Here is a 26,203-nt window from a genome sequence, read left to right on the forward strand (position 1 = left end):
CACACACACACACACACACACACACACACACACACACACACACACACCTCATAGCCAGCATGTTCTCAACAAGGGCACCACAAGCACTGGAGAAAGGCAGCCTCTGCAATAAACAGTACCAAGAGCTGGATGGCAAGGCTCCTCTCTTACCCCTTGCAAAAAAACGACTCAAGAAAAAAAAAAAAGAGCTGACAATCCCAAACTACTAGGGAAAACAGAAATGAAACATTTCCAAAACTGGTAAAAGCAATGGCTATTTGCATAGGACCCAAAACACATGAAACAATAGCAAGAATCAGATGTCTGACCACACTGAATAAATCTCCTACTTTTGACTGTTTTGTTTTGTTTTGTTTTCTTTTTTCCTAGCCCTTGCTGTCCTGGAACTTACGCTGTAGACCAGGCTGGCCTTATACTCAAGAGATCCTCCCTGCCTCTGTCTCCTGAGTGCTGGGATTAAAGTGGTGGCCAGCTCTGCTTTTCACCATTAATCTGGCTCTGTTAATGGGTTTATTGAGGATGTATGCCAAGCCTGGCTTGTTACTGCGTCCAGGGAACAGGCTCCAACATTAACACTGGCAACAGCTTTAGAGAGCCAGGAAGGAGACTGAAGCTGCTAAGACAGTGATGGCTGGCCCACACCTTAACAGCAACTACTAGGTGCATGCTGCTGGCCCTCTATTTAAACTTAAACATAATGTCAGGGCTCCAAAGAAGGATCTGAAAGGAGAGCTTGCTGGGTCTTTCTGCCTCTCTCCTCAATGTGGCCACAATGAATACAAACTACTTTCAACCTACTTGTTACTACTGTTTAACTGGCCTATTGGGAATGTCAGGGCCCTGACTAATTAAACAGTAATCATAGTAACAACAGATTATTGAACAAGTAAAATGTGTCACACTCACAACAGAGCATTACTTAACCATAAGGAATGAAATCCTGCCATATGCAGTACGACATTATGTGGAATGACATTAAAGAACATTATGTTAAGTAAATAATCCAGAAATAGTGATAAGTATGACATGTTTTCATTTCTATATGTAAGCTAAAATAATCGACCTGAAAGTAGAACACTGAAGCTGTGCATGGTGGTGCAAACCTTGAATCCCAGCAATTATGAAGCAGAGGCACGTGAATCTCTGTGAGTTCAAGGCCAGCCTGGTCTTCATGGTCAGTTCCAGACGGCCAGAGCTACATAGGGAGACTCATCTCAAAAATTTATAAATAAATAAATAAATAAACAAACAAACAATTAAATAAATAGGTGGATGGATAGATTGATAAACAATAAATAAAAGCAGGGTTCTTATTGTCATAGAGCAGGACAGTGGTGGAAAACAAAAGGCCACATGGGAATACCAAAGTAATCTTCTAAAATGTATAATTAGTATGTTAATATAATAACAATAAAAATAAAGAAAACTTTAAAATAAAGTTTTTAAAAATAAAGAAAACTTTAGAAAGGTGTTTGACTTTTACTGCTTTCGTGTGGGGGTGAGGAGTTCAGAAGAAGGCAAACAAGCACAGCTGAGTGATACATTTGTTGTTTTACTGTTAATTTGACATATCTGAACCAAGCATTCACAATACTTGATAAACTTTGAGGAATCATATACTATAGTCTTAGACATAATCACAGAACAAGCAGAACAGTTAAAACTACATAAGGCCTTAAAAACATATCCACAGTGTGTATTATTTCAATTCTCATTCATTATAAATTAGACTACATACCATTAGTTTAATGTTTATTTTTCTTTCATTTATTCAGGCAGGATTCATTCAAGGAAAGGCAACTTAGTTTTTGTGTGAGCTTTATTTTTATTTTTTTACTATACTGGTTAATATAAAACATATGACATGTTTTCTCATCCCCTGTATTCAGGAGTGAACCCATAACATTCCTAGATAGTAATCCAAAAGAATAGGCCCTATTCTTAAAAAACAGCCAAGATGGAAAAGGACCAAACAGCCAGTCTGTTCATGGTCTTAAAGAACAACTAACGGAGTTTCAAGTATTCATATAAGGAAGACTACTACAATTCTAATAATTAGTCAAAATTTAAAACAACATTGCATACAAAATCATTCTTGAAGCCCTAAATGTCCTTTAAATAACTGAATGAAAATGTTAAGTAGTTGTCTCACAGTACCAAACATAAATCATAACTAGTTAAAATTCAGCGCCATCAGGGCTTCTCATTTACATGATGAATAGCTGGTAAGTTAACAGATGGCATAAAAATTAAGACTTCATTTTTTTCCTTAGGATAAATGTACTATAATTAGAGAATACAGAAAAGTCAATGTATTTTTACAATAAAATAACCATTTAAGCCTCTAGTCCCTGTACAACAGAGTATACGTCAACTCAACCTGGATGTTTTCATACAGTTTTGTTTTTTACAGTTTATTCTGAGTACTAGAATTGCTTTAGATATACAGCTTTTTGAAGGAATATTACATTTGTATACCAGGATATTTAATACATTGAGATGTTTAAAAATATTTATAAATTTGCTTTTGATATGCAAAAGCATTTGGCAATACTTTTACAGCATTTGATTTTATAGAATTAAAATTTCATACAGTACTCATCTTGATGTTTAAAAAAAATTCACAGAAAAAATATAAATTACACAGCCTGACTGCATGATACTGCTATTTCCAGTTCTAGTTCTGGTAATTAAAACCTTCATTAAGTCTGTTAACAAATCATTACCTGTACAGTTAGGAAGGCAACTTACATGATTTGTAAACAAAACCTTCAGGTTTCATGTTATTTACCAAGGAGTGCAGTTCAGCAAGAAAAGAAAACCCAGTATGCAAATTTACAGAGTAGTTTACAAATTTACCAGTTCCTGTGACACAAACTGTTTTAACCTCTCAAGGTATTGTCCATAAAGCTCCACATCATTGTGTCCTGCCCCCTCAACCCACAGGGGCTCCACAGGTCTTTGGCAACGCTCAAACAATGCGAGGCCATGCGAAAAGTCAATGACTTCATCTTCAGTCCCATGAATTATTAATACTGGAGAGGTTATCTTAGAGATTTTGTCAATACTGGAGACAAAAAGAAAAGGGGATAAAAAAGAATCAATGAGCTATATAAAAAGGAAAGGAAGCTTCCTGTGTTAGAACAGAAAATTCAAACACCAGAACTGTACAAATCAACTTTAGGAATGGAAGCCATTTAGGTTTGAGCAGGATCAAAAAGTCATCCATTCTTTTCATGCACGCTTATGGGTACTGGAGGAAGTTTCCTTTGCACAGTTGTTCTGCTTGAGTCACTCATTACCACCCCTACTCCTAAGCACTGTTCCTCAATACTGAGTTTCCCCTAGACTTCAAGAAGCATAGCCCAAGGACCATACCTGAACATGTAATTTCAACCCCTGCTGCACCCATTTTACTCTCTCAGATACTAAAATTCAAACAAAATGTTTTTTTTTTTCTGACTTAAGGTTATAAACTAATAAGAGAGAATATTAACATAAAAAAACTGAAAACCGCGAAAGTGGATGAATATGTGAAATAACTGATTAAAAAGTTAGGTAAAAACACAATGTAAAGCAAGTAGAAGACAAAGGAATGAAGCAGCCAAGCTGCAGTGGAATACCACACAAGGCCAAGACACTGCCCTGGAGAGGAAGGTAGAGGACTAAAACATGACAAAACTCTTCAAAGTCTGTTTAAAACACAGTAAGGTCCCTTTCCCCCAGACTTCTTGGAAAAGCCGTGTAACTTTCTTTCTTCAACTCTGGAAGGTCTGTAAGCTCCAGTTCAGGGGAGAGGTACCACAGGCACACAACACACAAAAGGCTGACTCTGTGGGGCCTATCTGGCTTCTGAGAATGCTGGCTGGCAGGCTTCATCATCTAAGCCAGAGTTTCACAGTTTTTGCATAGTGTACTAGAGTAGCTCTCCACTCTTATATAAGAATAGATAACCAGGAATGATCAGATAATTGAGAGAACATTTTAAATTTAAGATAGAGACCAAAATAAACAGAATTTTAGAAAGGCAACTTGGGAAAAGAAAACTATGCAGAGAAGAAATCTTACAAACATGTTTTCTTCATTTCCCCCCTCTAGACAGAGAAAACACTTAAAAAGGAATAAATTACTCAGTGAAACTGCTAAGTGATCTCTGTACTCTCAAGGCTCTATTTCCTAATAAATAATGCAGATATAGTTACCTTAGAGGAATTCATGATTAAAATAGTGTATTTTCTTTTTCAACTAGCTTATTTCTGGAAAATATCTAGATATGTCAAACATGAAAAAGGTTCAGTGAGGAAGTTGGTGAAGCATCACCTTACCAACTCTCTGTAATTCCCATCACTGAGTTAAACAGACTAGGTTCGGTGGCCAGGGAGCCCCTGGGATCTACCTGTTTCTACCTCTGACTCTCACCTGCTCTGATATTTAAGTATTTACAAGTGAGTACCACCTTGATTACTTTAAAAGAAAAAGTTGTAGGGATTGAATTCAGGTCCTCATGTTCACAACTAACCCATCTCTCTAGCCTACTACTGAGTAAATACTGTTTTTGAAATAACTTCTGCTCTTTTGCTAAGAACCAATTGATATCTTGGCTTCTGTCCTGCCATTCACAAAAATATCCTTTGTATTCATGCCAATAGAGGAAAGTAGACCAAGTGAAAATTGGCAGTTTTTCCCTTCTTGCCTTCTCCCTGTCCTTGAGAAAATAGGCCACTAACGTTTTTCCAACTAGGAAGAAGGCAGGTGGCAACCAGTCTTTGCCTTGGAAAGCAAGAAGTAGCCTTCCTGATCAAATCTATCCAATACTATGTGTAGCAGTGACACTTATTCCAGCCATTTAAGAGTAAACTTTGCTTGCAAGTTACATACAACTGGCTAGGTATCAATGATCACCTTCCCTCCACCCACTCTTAGCTTGTGCTGTGCATCTCACTACATTTCATACTGTTTTAGCACCTGGGGCAAAAGCCTTAGTCAAGTTGTTCTTTGTAGAATCCCACATCCAGCTTGCTGCTCTGATCTGTTAATTTACGTTCACAATTTTTTTCTTCCGTCTAAATGCTAGTACTGCTGCCTCCATTTCATGTTCATTTCAGTCTTTTTTTTATCAGTCATGTGCTAACACTCTTCAAGCTAGTCTTCGACAATTCCTATGTGATCAATTACATGATGTAGAAGCTCAATGACAAACATCACCCCAAGGTTCTTGGAGCTGAATGGTTTTGAATATTGAACTTACTTTGGGAATGCATCAAAACAGTAGGTCTTCTTGGTATCAGGGAAAGCAACTCGCATTCCTGAGGTCAAAGGAGAATGAAGAATAACAGCAGCACTCTCATAGCGAGCAGCAAGATCCACAGATGGTACTGTCCCTATGCTCTGGCCATATATAATCACATTTTCAGGACGAATGCCGTATCTAAGAAATTCAGAAGTTTGAAAAATATAGTTGGACTGGAAGGAAATATTCCATCATTCTAAAGATTTGCTACAGAATGTCTCACGAGATAATGTCAATTTATATTTAAAATTTTAAATTTCTTAGCTATTATCATTTTAAATAATTGAGAGCTCTAGACTCTCAATTATTTCATGCTCAATTCTAATCATTTAGAAAAGTAATTACTAATCTTTTAAAACTTCAATTTTATGGTGGTAGTGCATGTATTAATTCCAACATTTAGGAGGCAGAGGCAGGGAGATCTCTGACTTTTAAGTCAGCCTGGTTTACAGAGTGAGTTTCAGAATAGTCAGGGATATACAGAGAAACCCAGTCCAGAAAGAACCCACCCTCAAAAAACCAACAACAACAAAAAAGAAAAAAATTGTCATTCATCATGTTTTAGTAATTGTAAGTTTGAAATATACTGTATCACTTATATTTCACTAGACTAATGGTTAATATTTGCTGTTATCTAGTGAGATAGTATTTCCTATCTAACAGAGCAGATGTTCTTGACTTCTCTGTACATCAAGAGCAGGCTGTGTGATTTTCAGAACTGGCCATACTGATGAGCTGTTGCATAAAGTTATGGTATGGAAAGAATATAGGAACCTATACTTTTAGTCAAGGTCAAATTGCAGTATTTCTTGAAATTTCCCCTCTTCACCGAGATGTACCAAAACTTACAAATGCAATCAGATGACCTACAGTTCCAAATGGCATTGTTTAGTTAATTAGGAATAGAATTCACGCTAAAAACCTTAAAACTGTCACTTTATCCCCTTTAACACCACTGAAGATTTAAGTATGTGAACTGACTGACTCCATAAAACTTTACCTGAATACCTAAGATGTTCCAGGAAGTATTACTTGTTTACAGTGTAATTGTTCCATCTGTAAACTACTTCAGATATAGGTGAGGTGCCATAGTAGCACCTGTAGGGGCTAAAGGTTACAGAGATCTTCAGTATGCTTTTCTACTTAGAAGGCAGAGTAGTCGTTTCTGGAAGCTAAGAGTGATATAGACAGCAGTGTCTAATATTTTGGGCCAGTTAGGGGGCTTTTCGAGAATCTGACCATTCACCACAAGAGCAAGGCAAACTTCCTATGTCCTCTTCAAGGTACTCAAGACCATTTTTACTATCCAGGCAATGACATACTTTCCCACAGCTTCTTCAACCTGTGTTCCACAAGCATCAGGTACAAACAATAGGTGGTTCCACCTATTCCTAACTGACTCGGCATACTACTTAACTCAGGAAAGCTCCCAGTAACCAAGAAGCTAGGAGGATAAGCATCTGCAGTATCTGTATCTCATGAGACCATACTATTGCTGTCACCTGACTAACACATAGTAATTGTAGCTCTAACACTAAAGCTAGCAATATCAAGACTCAAGAGGAACAAGAATCAAGAGGTTCTAATTAAACAATAACAATTTGAGAATGAGTTAAAAAGAACTTTAGAGACATCCCATTTATTTAGGCTGCTTAATGACTAGACACTAAAAATCATTGTTAAGTTGACAGTAAACCTGTATTTAGAACACATACATACTGACTTCCAATCCAGTAGTCTCTCCAAGAAAGGACACAGATAAAGACTGAGGATCATGGGAGAGGACAGAGATCTGTCTGCCTCTGCCTCCCAAAGGCATGTAACACCACACCTGGCACAGTAATTTTTAATCACTGTTAACTATTTACTACTCACTATTTACCTTTTTCTTACTTTTCAAATTAATGTTTTCATAGTACTGCAACTGATTTAAGAATTCCCTTTACATAGAATTTTGCTTGAGGACGTAACTTTATTGTAAAGGAAAGGAAATATTTTAAAAGCCATTTTATAAAAGTGGTTATACCTATTCATCAAAGTGGTTATACCTATTCATAAAATGATGTTTCCCTGACATCATTAGCATTTAAACATGATTTAGGAAAAATCGATTCTTTATGCCTGTAGCTTCAGTTTAAAATACTGCAGAAAAGGCAGATTATCAATATGTAAAGAGAAATCATTTATATTAAGATATCTACCATTTATTGTACATTAAAATGACTAATGAGGAAGAACACACTGGAATCTACAAAACTGTGTCCAGAAAGGTTAATGGATATCTAGTTCCCAAATACAATCTGTTACACAATCTGTTAAAGAACGACATAAATGAGATACAACTTTATTAAATTTATAACATTACTTCAGAGAATATCAAGATAATCTTTCCAAACAAGTTTTAGTAAACAAAAATGTAAAGTAAAATACCAACGTAAGTCTTGCTTAATATTCAAACAAAAGACTTCTTAAATTATTAGTGACAGAGCAAGCAAATGGTAGAAATCATAGAACAAACATTCATGTATGTATTGTATCCAATTAACAAAGTTTGAGACCAAACATTTAAGTGTCATTAGATTTAAGTAAAGAACCCCCCCAAAAAAGAGACAAAAAAACAAACCCACAAAGAACAAAAAACACCCAAAACCACATTCACATGGGCATTGATATACACATATAAATCTGATTTCCTTTTAAAGACTCCATTGGCTATTATATGAAATTTCAGTGTTAGTATGTGTGTGCGCTGGCAAATACCTTCATATTGTAGTTCAAAGCATGTGTGTTAAAAATGCCTTTTATTCTACTATTCTACAGTATAACTACCATATTAAGAAATGATCCCCATAATGATTACCTTGTCCGAAGAGCCAGCCAGGCGGCTTCAACATCTGCATACAGGTTCTTCTCTGTTGGCTTTCCAGAACTAGCACCATACCCAGAGTAATCATATGAGAATATATTACAATTAATCCGGGACCCCAGACCTATGTAAAAGCTGCTCATCTGACCAAGATCTACAGCATTTCCATGGGAGAAGAGTAAGGTATATTTAGCATTGGGTGAACAACGCACAAACATGCAAGCAATTCTGTTGCCTTTACTGGTTCTGGTCATGAAACACTCAATAGCATCTTTTTCTCTGGAAGAGTATTGCCAGTCCGCTCGTTCTGACAGGTGTAAAGTCCAGCGGCTTCCACTTTCATCACACATCAGTGTGTAAGTTGGATCAGGTGGCAAGAATGCTAGTTTTGAAGCAATTTTCCCTGGGCAAGGTGGACAGCAGAAGAGGCAACATAGCTCACTAAATGAAAGATTATTCATCTTCTGAAAAAGAAAAGAAGACAACACATACTTTAACACCTTGATGTGGGCACTGCACTCTCACACAGGCAAAAACAAAGATAGACGTGAGTACTGTTGGTAGTCAGCATCTACGAGCCGCGATCTCAAGAACCCTCCCAAGGAAGTCGGCTCACGTTGTTATGGAGCTACTTTAAATCTTGGAGTGAGGCAAACATTTCTGGAAATAGATCTAAATACTGTATATTTCCAAAAGCAGTGATGATCCTATTTAGCAAAAACATTTAGTTATCCACAAACAAGATAGAAGAGGAGTTTAGCTTAGTAAGTACTTTTTTGTAACTTGATGAAAAGTCTCAGAATCCTAAGGGAAGATAAATAAACATGAGCATTTGGGGATACTATTGGTCAGCACTATGTATATATATATATTTTCATATTTATATCTTAATACTAAAAAACATCCTTGTACATCAGTTTGAGAAAAGAAATTTGCACAAGTGAACCAGGGTTAAGATACTAGTCATTGCTACACTCAAACAGAAACAGGGTTCTGAACCCTTAAAGCCGATCAACCAAGTGATAAATCCTTTCACATTATAAACCTATTATTTCAGTTCATAATTTAAGGCTCACATAAAATTCAAGAGAACTCGAATCATAATGGCAGATAAGGCTTATAGCATAGTGGTGTGACAATAAGGCATGGAGAAATCTTTTGGAACAACAGTATGCAGACAACTGGAGCAAGAGTTACAACGTATCAAGGAGTGGAAGAGCACTGGGGCATATGGCTTGCTTAGGGGACTGATAAGCTCAGGTTGTGGAAGAAAACTGAAGGAAAGCGTTACTCGTACTAAGTCAGACAGCCACTAAAGATATCTGTACTTCTAAAGGAGCTATGTTAAATCTTCAATATTTCCCAGTTCTCAACGCAAGGGAAGAGTAAGCACAGAGAAAAAAGAAAAAAAATAATGCAGATCCTACTAAAATAGAGAACAAAAACAATGGAGATTTTTCTAAGAATCAACAAAATCAAAGTTGATTCTTAGAAGGGGCTTTCATCACCACCAAGAAAAGTATATAGGAGCAACTGAGCACCTACTCTATTCACTGCCAGGGATTTTATAAAAATCTTTCCCACAGACACTAATTCATTTAAGTATTTTCAGAAACTCTTTGACAGAGATTATGACTCAATCCGCCTTGCAACTGAGGCACAGAACAATTATACAACCTGTCTATGTTTACACAAGGTAAATGTTGCTGAATGATTTTGGAGTCTTTGTTATAACCAACACTGGTTAGGAGGAGATAAGCAAACAAATAAATGTTATCATTTGAGGTCCATGGTTAAAGACTGGTTGTCCAGAATGATATGACTATAAAGTCTTCAGTGATATAATCTCAAAGGGGACTATGGGATTCCTTCTTTCTCTTTTGCTGTTGCAAAGAGGTGAGCTCCTAATACGATATACTACCTTCCTACATGTTTACAGACATAGGGCCAAGTGATCATGAACTGGATCCTTCAAAAAACTGAGCACCAAAATAAAAACTTTTAAAAAATTAATTTATTTTTTTATGTACATTTAGTATTTGGCATACAAACATGTATATGGGGGTGTCGGATCCACTGGAATTTGAGTTACAGACTAGACAGTTTTGAGTTTCCATGTGGGTGCTGGGAATTGAACCAGGGTCCTTTGGAAGAACAGTCAATGCTCTTAACTGCTGAGCCATCTCTCCAGACCCGAAAAAACACTTTTAAAGTTGATTTGTCCCACAACCCCCAAACCCGGTTTTTCTGTGTAATAATAGCGTTGGCTGTCCTAGAATCACTTTGTAGACCAGGCTGGCCTTGAGCTCAGACAGATGACCTGCCTCTGACTCCCAAGTGCTGGGATTAAAGGCAGATGCCACCACCATCATCCCCCACCATCAGATACTTTCAAAAGTAATGAAAAGGTAACTAAAACAATAGACTAGTATGTGATATAGGAGGTTAGGTTTTAAAAAAACAGTAAGTTGAATAAATAAACCTTCAGGGTTTTGGGTAATGTGATGGTGAATCTTGTCAACTTGACAAGATTTAGAATCACCAAAGTGAACCTGGTTTATCTATGAGAGAATTTCCCACATTAGGCTAGGTTAATCAGGCAGGAAAACCCAACCTAAATGTGAACAACAAAATTTTATGGGCTGGGGTCCCAGATTGGGTAAGAAGGCCAAAAAAACTAGAAGCTCAGAAGTATACATAATTTCAGAGATGGAGGATAGAGGGGACTCCCGGGAAATTATGTTTTCTGGGCAAGATTTCCTGTCACAATCACAAACTTACAGCCGCTGTGGTGACTTGTACAGGCCTACACAAGATCATGTCAGCAAAGATCCTAGCACACATAGGGCAGAGAGGCTCTCCAGCCCCATCCTCTGTCCATAGTGAGTAGACAGTTGCTGAAGGATATGGTTACTGATAAGTTTCCCATGACCCAGTGGCTAGTGCTAGACCAGGGCAGCACTTTCAAGATGTAGAGAGTTATCAGAGAAAAAAGAAAAAGACAAAAAAAGGACATGAAATTCAGATACAGCATGTTGGTGGAGGAAAACGGGCTGGATAAGATCTTATTTCATTGTATATATACATGAAATTCTCAAGAATAAGGAATCTACAACCAAAAGATTTGGTTCTTTCAAAAGATTAACAAGACTGACAAACTCTTAGCCAACATACTGAAAGAGAACCCAAATAAAAGTAGACATGAAAAGGGAGCCATTATAAGACAGCAGAAGAATTCAGAAAACCATTAGGTTGTACCTTGAAAACATATATTCCACTAAATTGGAAAAATTAAAAGAAATGAATGCATTCCTAGATAAATATGCCCTTCCAAAATTAGAACAAAATGAGATCTGTAACAAGAAGATTAAAACATCAAGTAAGACTCTCCCAAATTAAAAAATATATATATATCTCGGCCCAGATGGATTCATTGTTGAATTTTATCAGAGCTTCAAAGAATTAAAATTAATGGCCAATGCTTCTCAAGCCATTCCATAAAACAGAAGAAGAAAGAATAGTACCTAACACTTTTACAAAGCTAATACAAACCTGATACCAAAATCAGTAAGAATGCAAGGAAAAATTTCAGAGCAATTTCACTGATACAAAAATTCTCAGCAAGATATTTGAAAATTGAATTCAAGAACACAAAGAATAATAGATCATTGATAATGATCAAAAATGAGAATTTTTATTCCAAAGACGCTGGAATGATTCAATATATACAAATCAATAAATTTTATGTTCTATGTATAGACAGACTCAAGAATAGAAATTCCATTGTTATATCAATTGATGCAGAAAAGGCGTCCAATATCTGTTCATGTAAAAGTCCTGAAGAGGGGTTTGGGATTTAGCTGAGTGGTAGAGCACTTGCCTAGCAAGTGTAAGGCTCTAGGTTCAGTCTTCAGCTCTGAGGAATTGGGGTGGGGTTGGGGGAGAGAAACAAAGAAAAAAAAAAAAAAGACAAAAATCTCAAAAGAAACACATCTCATCTCAAAAGCATTTCCACTAAAATCAGAAACAAGGTTAAGTGTGTTCACTTATTCAATATACTACTAGAAATATGAGCTAGAGCAATAGACAAGGGAAGAATTTAAGAGGGATACAAATAGGAAAGTAAGAAGTCAAAGTACCTGTATTTGCAGATGGTATATATGTATAACATGAGACCCCAAAGGAAGACTTTACCAGGAAACTCTTAGAGCTACTAAAACAGTTTCAGCAAAGTGGCAGAGTATAAAATTAATATATAAAAACCAACAGCCTTCCCACATACCAATGACAAATCTGAAAAAGAAATCAGGGAAACAACTCTATTGTCTAAAACCAAACAAATAAGAACAGCATCCAATCCCAATAAACAAAAATCCCACCAAACCCATGGATATGAAAGAACTCTATAATGAAAACTTCTTAGAACTCATAAAGCAGCACAAGATATTCTGGAAAAGAACAGCAGTCATGCGAAAGAGGAATAGTGCTTAGTTATCACCATACTTGATTTCAAGTTATACAACAGAGCCATAGTAATAAAAACAGCACAGTACTGGCATAAGGCATGCATGTAAATCAATAGAACAGGACAGAGTAGAGAACTCAGATATAAGACCTGTTAACTACAGCCACCTTATTGTTTTTGACAAAGATGTCAAAAAGAAAAGAAAAAGAAAACAAAGCATCTTCAGCAAATGGTGACAGAAAAACTGAATATCTACATGTAGAGGAAACTACAAATCCTTGTCACTGCACAAAATCAAAATGGATCAAGGGCTTCAACATAGCTTTGGTTGCTCAGGAAATAAGGCCAATACCAATAAATGGGATCTCATAAAATTTAAAAACTTTTGTAGAGCAAATAAAACTGAACCAATTGAAGAAACAACCTACAGAATGGTAGAACATCTTTGCCAATTATATCTCCAACAGAGGATTAGTATCTTGAACACACAAAGAATCGAAGAAATTAAATGTCTTGAAAACCAACAATTAAAAAAAAAGAAGATACAGAAATGAAGTTTTTGGAAAAAGAAATAGAAATGGCTATATACATTAAAATTCTCAACATTAGCTATCAGAGAAATGAAAATTAAAATTACATTGAGATTACATCTCACCCTAGTCAGCATAGCTATGATCAAGAAAACAAATGACAACAGATGCTGGTAAGGATGTGGGGAAAGGGAAACATTTATATATACTGTTAGTTGAAATGAAAATTGGTCCAGTACCTGTGGAAATCCTTGTGGATGTTTTCTAGAACGTTAAATACCACTATCATAAACAAATTTATGCCTCTCCTGGGCTTCTATCCAAAGGACTTCAAATCTTTGCACATCCATGTTCACTGATGCTCTATTTACAATAACTAGGAAACGGAACTAGCCTAGATGTCCATCAGCTAATGAACGGGTAATGAAAATGTGGTACATAAACACAATGGAATTCTAATCATTTCTGGAAAAAAAAAAAAAAGAAACCATAAAAATTCAGGAATGTGGATGCAACTTGGGAACATCATATTAAGCGAAGCAACCTAAGTTTAGCAAGACAAATGTCACATGTTCTCTCTCAGGTTGATTCTAGCTTTGACATTTATATTTGTGTGTTTAATTTGGAGTGTCTGTAGAGGTCAAGAAGTTAGAAAGGCCTATATGTGGGAGGATGAAGCATTACGGGGTGATGGGACACGGAGTTGATACTAGGATTAAAAGCTTAAGCAGGGATGGTGGTGGAGGGACGGGGAAGAAAACAGGGCGGAGAAAGGTTAGCCAGAACTAAGGATACATAAAGTCTTGGAAACCCAGTACCTTTTAATCTCACTAAAATATACAATTAAAATGAATACAGGAACCCAGAATAGCTGGACAATGCTCCCCGCAGAAGATGTGATTGTTAAATGAAAATCTCAGTGAGGCATGTGATATCTTCATATGAGTTACTGGTCATGGAGGCCCCAGTGGACGCCAAAATAACACCACTCTTTGTTGTCTACCACAACTAGGTTGTAATACCCAACTGCTGAAGACACAATACACTTTTGTTGTAGGTAGGACATAAAGAAATCAAGCTACAACCATCCTTAAAACTTCCTGCTGGCTATGACTCATAAATTAGTGCTGTTCCTGATCTTGTCCAGAAGTTATTTTCTATAGTAAACAGCAGTTAAGGCACAAATTCTTAATGGGCAAAGTGCTAAGGCTAAGTGACTGTTGAGTATTAGGTGTGTGTGTGGGGGGGAACTAAGAACCACTAATGCCATTAACACAAACTTATACATATATACTGTCTGTCCATAAGACACAAAGAACAAAGAGGCTGAGCAAGCCATGATGGAGCAAGCCAGTAAGGAACACTCCTCTATCAGTTCCTGCCTCCAGGCTCCTGCCCTGACTTCCCCAGATGATGGATTACAAGCTGTAAGATGAAATAAATCTTTTCCTTCCTAAGTCGCTTATGGTTGGGGTGTTTTATACAAGTGTAGAAATCTTTTTTTTTCAAGGATTTTATTTTTATTTTATGTACATTGGTGTTTTGCCTACATGTGTGTCTGTGTGAGGGTATCAGATCCCCTGGAGCTGGACTTACTGAAACAGTTGTGAGTTGCCATGCGCATGCTGGCGCTTGAACCTGGGCCTCTGGAAGAATAACCAGTGCTCTTAACCAGAGCCATCTTTCCAGCCACAACTGTAGAAATCTTAACCTAGACAATTATCTATTTAATGTTGAGGTAACCTCATTTTTTCAAGAGGTGTGGATTTCCTCCTCCCTGATAGACTGTCCTGTTTTCTATTATGCACTTCAGCCTCCATCCTTATTTCCCTTTCTATAGGCATAAGACACATATATACATACATAGATACATACACACACACCCTTAGCTATAGCTTAAGGCAGTTCTTTGAGTTCAAGGCCAGTCTGGTCTATATAGCGAGTTCCAGGACAGCCAGAGCTACACAGTGAGACCCCACATCAAATAAAATAAAATATAATAACAGTCTTTTAAAATGTAACCCAGGCTAGCCTGCCTTAATACATGCCATTTCTGACTGCCATCATTTCTAATGCTTAATGCTTGCTCTTCAGGTGGAATAAGTACTCTACTACCAAGCTAAACTTCAGAACACTTGGTCACGTTAGTTATAAAAATTAGTGCCGGGGATTGGAGAATTGGCTGAGTTAGTAAAGTACTTGCCATGGCCTTAATTCCTTTTGAGGCAGAACTCATGTAAAAATGTGGATGTGGTGGTGTGGCATGACTTTGTAATCTCAGTGTTGGGAAAAAAAAGAAGGGGGACTCTCTAAGGTCTGCTGGCCACCTATATTAGCAGGGTCAAATCTGGGACCCTGTCCTAAAAGCAAAGCAAAGTTCTGAGAACGGCCATACAAGGTTAATCCCTGGCATCCAGTTGACATGCACCTACCTATATATGTAATGCCTCTCCTATATGGCCACAAAAATACTAAAGCCTGATGCTTTGAATGAACAGATGAAGAAACCAGAAAAAAAGGATTCTGAATGCAACCTCAGTACTGGACAAACAGAATGGATGTCTGTTAATAAGAGGTGAACACTAGAGGGTTAAAGTGACAGCAATGTATCATGTTGTACTGGGAACCAAACCTGGTTCCCCTAAAGAGAACACCTCGTGCTCTTAACTGCTGAGTCATTTCTCTATCCCTCTATTGTATTTTTTGAGCCAGAGTTTCTCACTGCACTCTGAGTCAGCCAGTGAGCTCCACTTCTCACAATACTGTACACCAAGCCTGGGGGGCGCTAGCAACTGAACTCATGTTTTCAGGCTTGCAGGACAAGCACTTTACTGATTACCTCACCAACCTACAATGACAATGATTTACATTTAATAAGTTAATGTTATAACTTGAGGTAGTGAGGATGAGCTAGGTAGTGAGGTGCAGCGCTGTAGGGTAACAGAGCTTCTCATTTCCCACAGTTCCTTTCCAAATGACTGCTAATATTCTGGAACTGGAGTTGCCATGTAAGCAGGAACTGAACCCAGGTCCTAAGTATGAATATGGATGGGTTCAGTGGGAAAAAAATTAGAGCTACACGTTTCACACACACACACACACACACACACACACACACACACACACACACACAGTTCTGGAACTCAGATATAAAAATGAAGGTGGGACAAGGTGCTTCAGTGTGTGAAAGGAAAGGTGGCATTAGCAATATGAGGGCAGAACAAGCAAACTCTGGACTTGGTGTTTACATATTACAGTTCTTTCGCTCTTCTCTCCTGAGGCTTTGCAGTATGACTTTTTCTAGAGAAAGGTGGTACAGATCCTAGAAAGTCATTGGATATATAATTCAATACTGTTAAATTTCTGTTTCTCAGAACATACCCGAAATAGAATAAGAGCTAGGGTTGCAGCTCAGTGCAGAGCACTTGCTTAGCATGTGTGAGGTCCCAGATTCACCCCAAGGATCAGGAAGAAAAAAAGTGTCATCAATTTGCAGAGGTGTATGCATTAGCACCCCAGGATATGTATTATTTAGATTAATTGATGTTTTAATGAAAATAAGTCAGACTTTTGGATGCTAATGAATGGCACTGAACCTAGAACTACAATCTTGGGAGTCTTTATACTCCAGAACAAGCTCTTTCACTCTTCTTCTGAAAACATACTCTGTATATAGCAACTCTACTATAGCTCTTAAATCTGTATCAGCTGATACTTACATGCTCAGTACATTTTCCTCCTTTCCCAAGGCTCCTATCTAGAGCACTGCCAAACAAGCTCCTGGTTAAGGGTGGAACAGTGACATAGCCTTTCCTTTCTCTTTGAGATACAATCTTGCTTTGTAGTCCAGATTGGTTGCCACCTGGCAAATGTGGGGATGATGAGCATACACCACAATTTATCTAACAGATAATAATCTTTTCAAGGATAACTTTTTCCATAGAATTTTAAAGCAGGTAGTCTTCATAAATTAAGAAAGTTTGGGTGTTGCAGAGATGGTTCAGAAGTTGAGAATAGAAGATATTCTTCCAGAGAAGCTGAGTTTAATTCCCAGTATCAACATGGTAGCTCATAACTGCCTATAATGAGTAGTTTGTTCCAGGGGATCTGACAGCAAACACACATGTGGGACACAGACATGCATTCAGACAAACACCCAAACACATAAAATAAATAAATAAATCTAAAATAAAATTAAGAAAGTTTCTTTCCCTTTTTAGTTTCCAAAGAGTTTTAATGGGACAAATGTTAGAAAAACCAATTTTTTATTCCTAAAATAGTTGTATTGGTAAGAATATGTATAATAGTTAGACATTGCTAGACTGATGTTGCTAATATTTGCCTAAGGTTTTTGTACTTATAACCTGGTGGTGTTGATGGCACCCACCTTTAATCTCAGCACTCAGGAGGCACAGGAAAGCCAAATCTTTATGAGTTTGAAGCCAGCCTGGTCTATAGAGCTAATTCTAGGACAGCCAAGGCTACACAGAGAAACCCTGCCTCAAAAAACAAACAAAAATTTGTACTTATATACATGGTTGAGAGCAGACTCAAGTGTCCTTATCTCTCTCATATTTTTGTATTAAGATTATTAGCTGGGCACAGTGGTTGCATGCCTATAAACACAGTACTCAGGGATGCAGAGGTAGGCTGATCTCTATGAGTTTGAGGCCAGCCTGGTCTACAAAGTGAGTCCAGGACAGCCAAGGCTACACAGAGAAACCCTGTGTGTGTGGGGATTATATTAAACTAATACAACTTAGTTGGGAAGTATTCTTCCTAAAGAAAAATCAGTTCCTTTTGAGCAATAATTAGATTATTTTCATGCTCCCCTATACTAAGGGCCATGTCTTACTGTCCCCCTTAATTCCTGTAGTGGCCATGTATTGACATATACCTGTAATTCCAGCAGTGGGGAGGCAAAGGCAAGAGGATTTCAAGTTTGAGACTAGGCTGAACTATCTAAGTATACTCTGTCTTAAAAAGAAATATCTTGCTGTTACCATTGTAATGTCAGAGAAATGGCTATCTCACAAAACGAAGTTTCTTAAGAGACAGAAAGTTCTGAAAATTAACTGCACAATATTTGATATGTATTGATTTTCTGAAATTTAGCATTCACTTCCAACTACCAGAGGACAAACACATAAGCCTTGAAAAATATATATGATGTGTAATAGTATGGTCTGGCAACAATAATGGAAATCTACTGACCTTGCAAAGTTGAGAAGTTAAGAAGCAAGGTCTAACAGAAATTTGAAATTTAAAAGTAAGCTGTTGGAGCAAGTAACTGTTGGACCAACTGTTAACACTGAAGTCCTATCAGGCAAATGACTTGTTTCTATGAAAGCTTGGAAGACTGCGTATACACGTCTAGGAGAATATGGGGAGGGAGTGATAGAAGCTTCTAGCCCTTGAGCCTGTTCCTCATCTCACGCCTTATCTCGGGACACTACATTTTCTTTTTGAAGCCTCTTGCTCTAGTTTAACTGGTTTCTGCTCAGCTGCTTTCTAACTGTCATGTTGTCTTCTACCTTCTACCATGTGACAATACCTTCAGTTTGGAGGCTTGAAATTTTAAATCAACCTCAGATCCATGCTGAAAGCACAGAAGCCATCTACCCTGCACTGATTTTACACCTAGATAAGAGAGTAAGTAACAGAGGGCCCTAACCCCAACCCAGACAAACTGGCTATCTAGTGTACACCAGTTACATGAAGGATTAGCCAGCAGGCTAAAAATCTCTGGCTCCATCTGTGTGCTTTGTAATTGAAAATGGTACTTTGCTTTTTTATATTTTATATCATGAAAATACTTCTTTTAAAATATTATAAGCCACAGGCAGGGTAGATTCCTGAGTCCAGAGATGTTTTATAGAACTAGTGCTGATGCAATAGGGATACTCAGAGTGAGAGTGAAATATCACTGTCCAAAAGCTATCATTAAGAAGAGTAAGTTGATAACCACATACATGTTACACAGGAAATCTATCCTGGAGGTGTAGGAGAGACTTGAAGAGCAGCATGTATTTATGTTCCTCCCTTACTATCTTTTGGTGAATTCAGGGCTCTCTGGGTAGACATCAGTCCCATGATTACATACTACTGTTTGCAAGTTTTAGCCTTTACCTAACCACAACTTTGACAGTATACTTACAGGCTCCACAGGCTGCCATCAGGGAGGTATTCTTAGATCTGGACTCCAAGAAGTTATAACTCCTTAAAGAATGACTAGACCAGTACTCACATGTCTAAGGCTCATGTCCCATCCAAATGACTAAATATATTGTTCATCTCTTAGGACTGAGCTATCTGATTGAGACATCCACTCCACTGATCTTTCTTTCTTTTTGTCAATAGCCATGTCATGCCTGGGAGGTGTTTCATAATGCTCTTCCCTTTCTCATGCAGCTTTTAGATATCTTCTGAACTTTCTTTTGATGTTTCCTAGCCATAGGTTAACTTATGTAGATGTTCCATTTAAGGCTGAGCATTCAACAGTCACTTATTTTCATCATTTCAACCAGTTTGAGTTTGTGCAATTACTGCTGCTCACTGCAAAAAGAAACATCTCACATCAGGCAAAACCCCAGGCAAACTTGCCAGTGTGATCCACATGGTCCTGGCTTTAGTCATGGAGAATGCAGGAAGAGGATTCTTTCTCTATGGTTTCAGAAGCCAATGAAGCCAGGCAATGTCTGACATTACATGAAGCTGAGGAAGTAAAGGCTGTGTTGCACTGGATACTCCAAGATGTTGGAGATGTTGAGCTAGGAGGTATCTATCTGCCAAGGAGAGCACACAAGAAATGTAACCAGTCCAAGAAAGAAATGTATGCTGCAGGCAGCAAAGCTGGAGGAAAAGAGCTATCTGAATCTGAGCCCTTTAAAATTAAAATCCCAGACACTGAATGTAGAACAGCTGGATTTGGTGTTTGCCTTGCTGAGTTTTCATCTTGGTTTGGTTTAGTTATTTCCTCACCATTTCCCCATCCCTCCCTTTGAGTATGGTAATATATGTTCTGTATTCCAGTTATGTACTGTACATTTTCATTGTATGTTAAACTACGAAATTTGCTTTTTTTATTTTATAGGGCTTACAATTAAGTGCTTGTCTTGAATCTCAGAAAAGAGTCTAGACTCAGTATTAAGACTATGAAATACTATGGGGAATTTGAAAGTTGGACTAAATGCCTTTTGTATTATGATAATGCCACAAGACTCTAGGGATCAGGGAGTACAATGTGGATTTAAATGATACATCCCACATAGCCTTGGGTATTTGAACACTTGGTCTTCAGTTGGTGGCACTGTTTAAGGTGTGGCCTTGTTGGAAAAAGTGTGCCAATGTAGGCAGACCTTGAAAGCTCAAAGACATGTCAATTTGTTTGTTCTTTCTGCTTTGTACTTGGAGCTCAAGAACTGTGCCTTCAGCTTCCTTCTCTTGCTGCCATGCCTTTGTTCCACTGTCAAGGACTCTAAGCCTCTGGAACCACAAGCCCAAATAAACTCTTGTAATATGCCTTGGTTTTGGTGTTTTATCACCATAGAAATAGAAAAGTCATGAACACAGGGGAAATGAAAGTTTGTAAAATTAGTTAAGGCAATTTATTTAAGATGAGCCTGACAGTATTGAGTTTTTAGTGTTGTAGTCACCACTGTATACTTTATATCTGAAATAGAGAAAAACAAAGTAAGCTCTTACAATGGCTGTCCTTTTCATCTTTACAAAGGCCATTTGCTAAGCTATATCTCTCTATTTAAGCTCTATCTCTAGACCAATACACAGATACTTGAGGGACACATTTCATTCCAATATTATTTTTAGTAGATGTAGTTCTCTTCCTCACCTTGTCTCCACAGAAAATGAATCTGATTCTGTATTCCATTAAAAATACTAAGTATATTTAAAAAGCGTTAAATTATATCTCTAGACAGGAAAACACTCTTTTTTGGAACATTACTGAAAACAGGCCAAAACAGTATCACAGAGGAAGGACATTTTCACTGACCTAAACATCTTGAGAGTCTAAAATTGATAACAAATTCCCATTTGTTATTTCTACCATCCTTAAATGGCAATGAGAAAACTAGAAATTCTCTGTATTTATAGTTATTATCTTTTCTATTCTTCCATAGTAGTGCCTGGTTTTGACAAAAAGAGTGATAAAAGGAACTTAAAATGCACTTAACAAAGGAAAGAAAATGTAAATTTCTTCTACTCAGAAGTCCTCTGAATCTAGACAGCTTAAAGATGATCAACTCCCTGCTTTAAAAACACACTGATACCACTGACCCTGTGTTTGTGTATGAGAATGTATACTTGAGTTCAGGTGCTCCCAGAAGCCAGAAGCATCAAGACCTCCTGGACTTGGAATTAAAGGCAGATGTGAGCTATTTGACATTGGTGATCAGAACTCTCATCCTGTGCAAGACCATTATTTGCTCTCACTAGCTAAACCATCTCTCCAGCCCAACGCTTATTGTCTTTTCTAGATTGTGTTCATTCCATGAAATCAGTTACTGTATTACAAAGACTACACAGAGTACAAACTGAGATAATACTAAGGTAGTTTTGGAGGGAAGAGTTTATTTTGTTGTTCTGAGTCAGAGTTCTAAGCACTAATATGTACATATTTGTGGCTTAAATTGTTTTTTTCTGGAAACCAGTACCACTGTTTTGTTTCTAATCTACAATGCACTCTGTGTGTAACAGAAATCTACTTTTTGAATGTTTAAAATCCAAAAGGCAACTAAGTGAACAGACCAATTAGGTGAGAAATAACTTTTAGGATAACGTATTAAATTGCTAAACAGAGACATGCATTACCTGGGTAAGTCCATTACCTACAGCATATAAATACCAATTCCATACCAATTCATAAATTATAGTCATAACAATACTATATTTTTAATCTGTCAATCTATACTCTGTTTTCCCTCACAAGGCTCCAAAGTCCTTAAAAAGTTTCATTTGAGCTTGTACAGCTCTTTCAGAAGACCCGAGCTGAGTTACCAGCACTCAGGCCAGGTGGTTCCCAACTGCTTTTAACTGCAGTTTCAGGGATTTCAATGTCTGACTTCCATGGGTATCTGCATTCACTTGCACATACTCAGATACTAGCACATAAACACACAATTTTAGTACAATAAAAGGTAACAAAAAAAGCATCCATCATGAGGGTGAGGGGCTGAGAGATGGCTCAATTGTTTAAGAGCACATAATGCCCTTACAAGAGGACCTGAGTGCTAATTCCAGGATTCACACTGGGTGGTTCACAACTGCCTGAAATGTCAGCTCCACAGAGACATATCTGGTCTTCACAGAGTCCTGACACTCACATGCTCATAGCCCCTTCATGTTTACACAGAATTTATAAAAATAATAAAAAAAAAATCTTTAAATAACAATGTGCTATTAAGAGGGCAGCAAGTTGGCTCAGTGGGCAAAGGGTTTGATGTTCAAGCTTGATGAACAGAGTTTGATACCTAAAACTCATATAAAAGTAGGAGAGAATCAACTCCACAAAGTTGTCATCTGACCTCAAGAGGCATGCCATGGTACCCCTCTCCTCAGCACCATAGGCATATACACTTATAAATAATAATAATAATAAAAAGTCATTTGAATGGTGGAGAAAAGACAAGGGTTATATACTTTAACACTTGGGGAAACAGAAACATGGATCTTGAGTTTCAGGTCATCCTGGGCTACATAAAAAGTCCCAGGTAGACCTATTCCTTCTAAGAGAGGACATGCTTTCTGCTGGTGAATGTGGTGTGCCATTTTGGTCAACTTTGTCTTTAAGAGGATAATTTAAAGCTTTGAGTTGGCAAAACTTAAGACATTCCTGTATGTTTGGGAGTTTTTGAGATGATGCAACAACTCTGAAATGTGTGCTAACAGACAGGATTGATCTCTCTGAAGAATTTTTAAATGGCTAGGGGCACTTGAAAAAAACTGAGTAATTTGTTCCTGAAGCCCTAGGGATAGCACATGTCCCTTAGTTGATGAGGTATTACATGATGTCTAAACATCACAAGAGCTATAAATTTGATGTTCTAAGTGTCTTCCTTGATGTATTCAAGGTGGTCAGCTGTAACTACTGGAGAGCTACATTGAAGTAGTCTAACTCAAAAAATATGTGGACAGGAATCCAAGTCGTGCCAGCCAAGCCTTTTAGTATTTAACAGCAGGAGATAGGCACCTATCCTCTACCAATGTCCACATTCTGTAGGACTTAGGAGACAAATGTTGGCATCAATGCTGTTAAGCTACTACACATTACTTTCAAAACTACAACTGGCAGGTGCAGACAGACACCTAGCTCACTTCTCCAACAGCGGGAACCCTGAAACCACAAATTACAAGGCCAGACAGAATGAGAAAGAACAGATGAAAGCTGTTACTTCTCAGTTACTACCGTCTGTCGCAGATCTCTCAGTCCAAGCCAGCCTGGCCTACATAGTGAGTTCCAGGATAGCCAGGGCCACCCTCTAATAAACAAACAAATAGAATCACAACAATTATAAGCACCGTCAAGACTTCAATCATACGGAGTTTGTTTTGAAACATTAATGTACCACCCTGTGCTTGCAGAGTTGCTATTTCATAATTACTTATTTAAAAAAAAATATTTATTATTTGTACAGTATTCTTCCTGCATGTGTGCCTGCACACCAGAAGAGGGCACCAGATCTCATAAATGTTTGTGAGCCACCATGTGGTTGCTGGGAATTGAATTTAGGACCTTCAGAAGAATACCCAGTGCTCTTAACCTCTGAGCCATCTCTCCAGCCCTCTTCATAATTATTTCTAGGCAGTGGTAGTTTGAGTACAATGCTAGTTTGTGTTTAAGTTGTCATCATTCTTTGGCAAAACAGAAATAGTTATGGACAAATTAGATATCTCAAGTAAACTTAATAAGGATATAATTTATTTGCTTATTTGGTCTGCGATAGTCTTTCTAGTGTTGCCCAGGCTAGCCTCAAGCTCAGGTTATTCCTTTTCAGTGCGAAAATTATGGGTCTGGTCATATACCGTACCTATTTTTCTTTTTAAATGTAGTCAAGTTGAGTAGTAGGAAACTGTGTATCAATTTTAAGCTAATACATTTTTACTTAAAGGTATATGCCTTCTATTCCTAGGTTGTTTCTCCTTTTATGATGTTAAATGCTATCTTTTTGAGAAAACAAAAACATTTCGTATAAAAAAAATGAAGTTTTATTCCTAAATAGCCTTCTCCAATTCTTGCAATTAAAATTATTTTAAATTATACTTATTTATGTGTACATGTATCTGTATATTTATGTGAGCATGCATGTGCTTCAGTACCCATGTGTAAGTTAGGACCACGTGAGTTCCCAGAATGCAACTCTAGTGATCAGGACTGACAGACTTTGCAACGAAATTGGTCCTAATACATCAGGTTTTAACCTAGGGCCTGGCCTATGCATTCAAATCATACCTTAGTGATTCTGTATGTGACCTTAGGCAATAAGTTTCTTAGCGCCATAGTTTTCTCAACTGTCATTTGGCAGTTCTGCTGGGAAGTTTAGATAGTCTTACACCTGTATTATACACTAACTAGCTACACAAAAATGTTTTTAGTTGGTTAGTCACGTGTTTGACCACTCTTCTAAACATTAGAAATTAATCAAATTATGATCATCTTTTTTTTTTCCCATCTCCTGAGAAAGTTTCACTCATAATGAATCTCTCTGATTCTCAGTCAGAGAATCTGTAGATCAGTTTCCTCTGTGTTCCTCCCCTGGTATTATTTTTTCTGTTTATAAACAAAGACTCACTCCACCCAAGCATGCACGCAGAAACAGATTCCTGTATCTGACTTTCTTCAGACTCAAATTTCTACCTTTTAGGCCTAAAATAAATTTTATCTTCACCTTAATGTATCTTTTTGTTTGTTTTTGTTTTCTAGACAAGACTGCTTTGTAGACCAGGCTGGCCTCAAATTCAGACATCCACCTACTCTGCTGGGATTACAGGCATGTGCCACCAAGCTCTGCTAAATATTTTGTAGTAATGTAACAATATTGTCCTTTCCTTCTTTCTTAAAGCTAATCTTTTTAACCTCAATTTCGGCAGTCTTCAAGTTTTTTATTTTTCTGACAGATTGGTCTTTTGTCTTTTTATTTAACTCCAACTCTCAATTTTCCTCTCCCTGCAAAAGCTGTACCACTAACTACCTCTGCTACTAACTAACCAAAGCTAGCCTCAAACAATTCTGCTAGGGTTACAGAAATGAGCCACCATGTTGGCTAAATTCAAGGCTATAACTGCCACTTAACACACTTAAGGACACCAAAGCCTATCTAAATCTAAAGATTTTTAAAAATCCCTCCATTAAACTCTACACCCTAAACATTTCGGTCTGTACTTTTCTGCCATATTAAATCAATGGCCCTTTCCCTTGTATTCTCCACCAATACTCTCTCAAGAGAATGTCATATAGGAGTTCCCCTACATCCTGGCCTCTACTCTTATTTCTTTACTCATTTAGTCTACTGAACATGCTGATCCTAGATACAGATATGCTCTTTTTTTGCTTCTGCGCATTTGCATAACTGTATATAATCTACTGATCTTCCTCATCATTTCCCTCCAAAAAAAGAACTCCCCTTCCCCCACACCAAAGCTAATGCAAGGTTTACTTCTCAAGGGAAAAGAAAAATCTCCCCTGAACTATGCTATGCCCATGCTGTCTGGTTTAGAAACTCTCTTCAGCCAGTTTAGTTTCACTTTGATTTTTATATTTCCATGTTATGAGATAAACTGTTTTACAGATCCTAACATATAAAGTGATAACTCTAGTACCCTTGGGGTTGAGAGTGCCATTTAAGAGCAAGAAGTCCTCACTAATACTACCTTCTTGCTCTAAAATTGGGTGAACAAAATGGAACCAGTTATTTCGGTGTCTGAGACAGGAAGATGAGGCAAGGCTGAGCTAAACGGCCAGGAATCTACCTCCTTCCTTTTCTTTTTGTACTATCTATCTATCTATCTATCTATCTATCTATCTATCTATCTATCTA

The 26,203-nt window shown here is 37.5% G+C and overlaps 1 protein-coding gene across 1 annotated transcript in view; it reads right to left on the bottom strand.

Moving 5' to 3' along the window:
• Positions 1-1,532: 1,532 nt before the first annotated feature.
• Positions 1,533-26,203, bottom strand: part of Abhd17b (abhydrolase domain containing 17B, depalmitoylase) — a 33,058-nt gene continuing 8,387 nt past the window's right edge. Inside the window, exons 2-4 of the mRNA XM_055614050.1 lie at positions 8,151-8,620; positions 5,249-5,428; positions 1,533-3,067 (exon numbers count right to left, since the gene is read on the bottom strand). Of these exons, the coding sequence (XP_055470025.1) occupies positions 2,848-3,067; positions 5,249-5,428; positions 8,151-8,617 (867 nt within the window). The 5' untranslated portion in view covers positions 8,618-8,620 and the 3' untranslated portion in view covers positions 1,533-2,847. The remainder of the gene's footprint in view (positions 3,068-5,248; positions 5,429-8,150; positions 8,621-26,203) is intronic.

The sequence above is a fragment of the Psammomys obesus genome, unplaced genomic scaffold, assembly GCF_907164565.1.
Source record: "Psammomys obesus unplaced genomic scaffold, mPsaObe1.curated_primary_1811, whole genome shotgun sequence".
Lineage (NCBI taxonomy): Eukaryota > Metazoa > Chordata > Mammalia > Rodentia > Muridae > Psammomys > Psammomys obesus.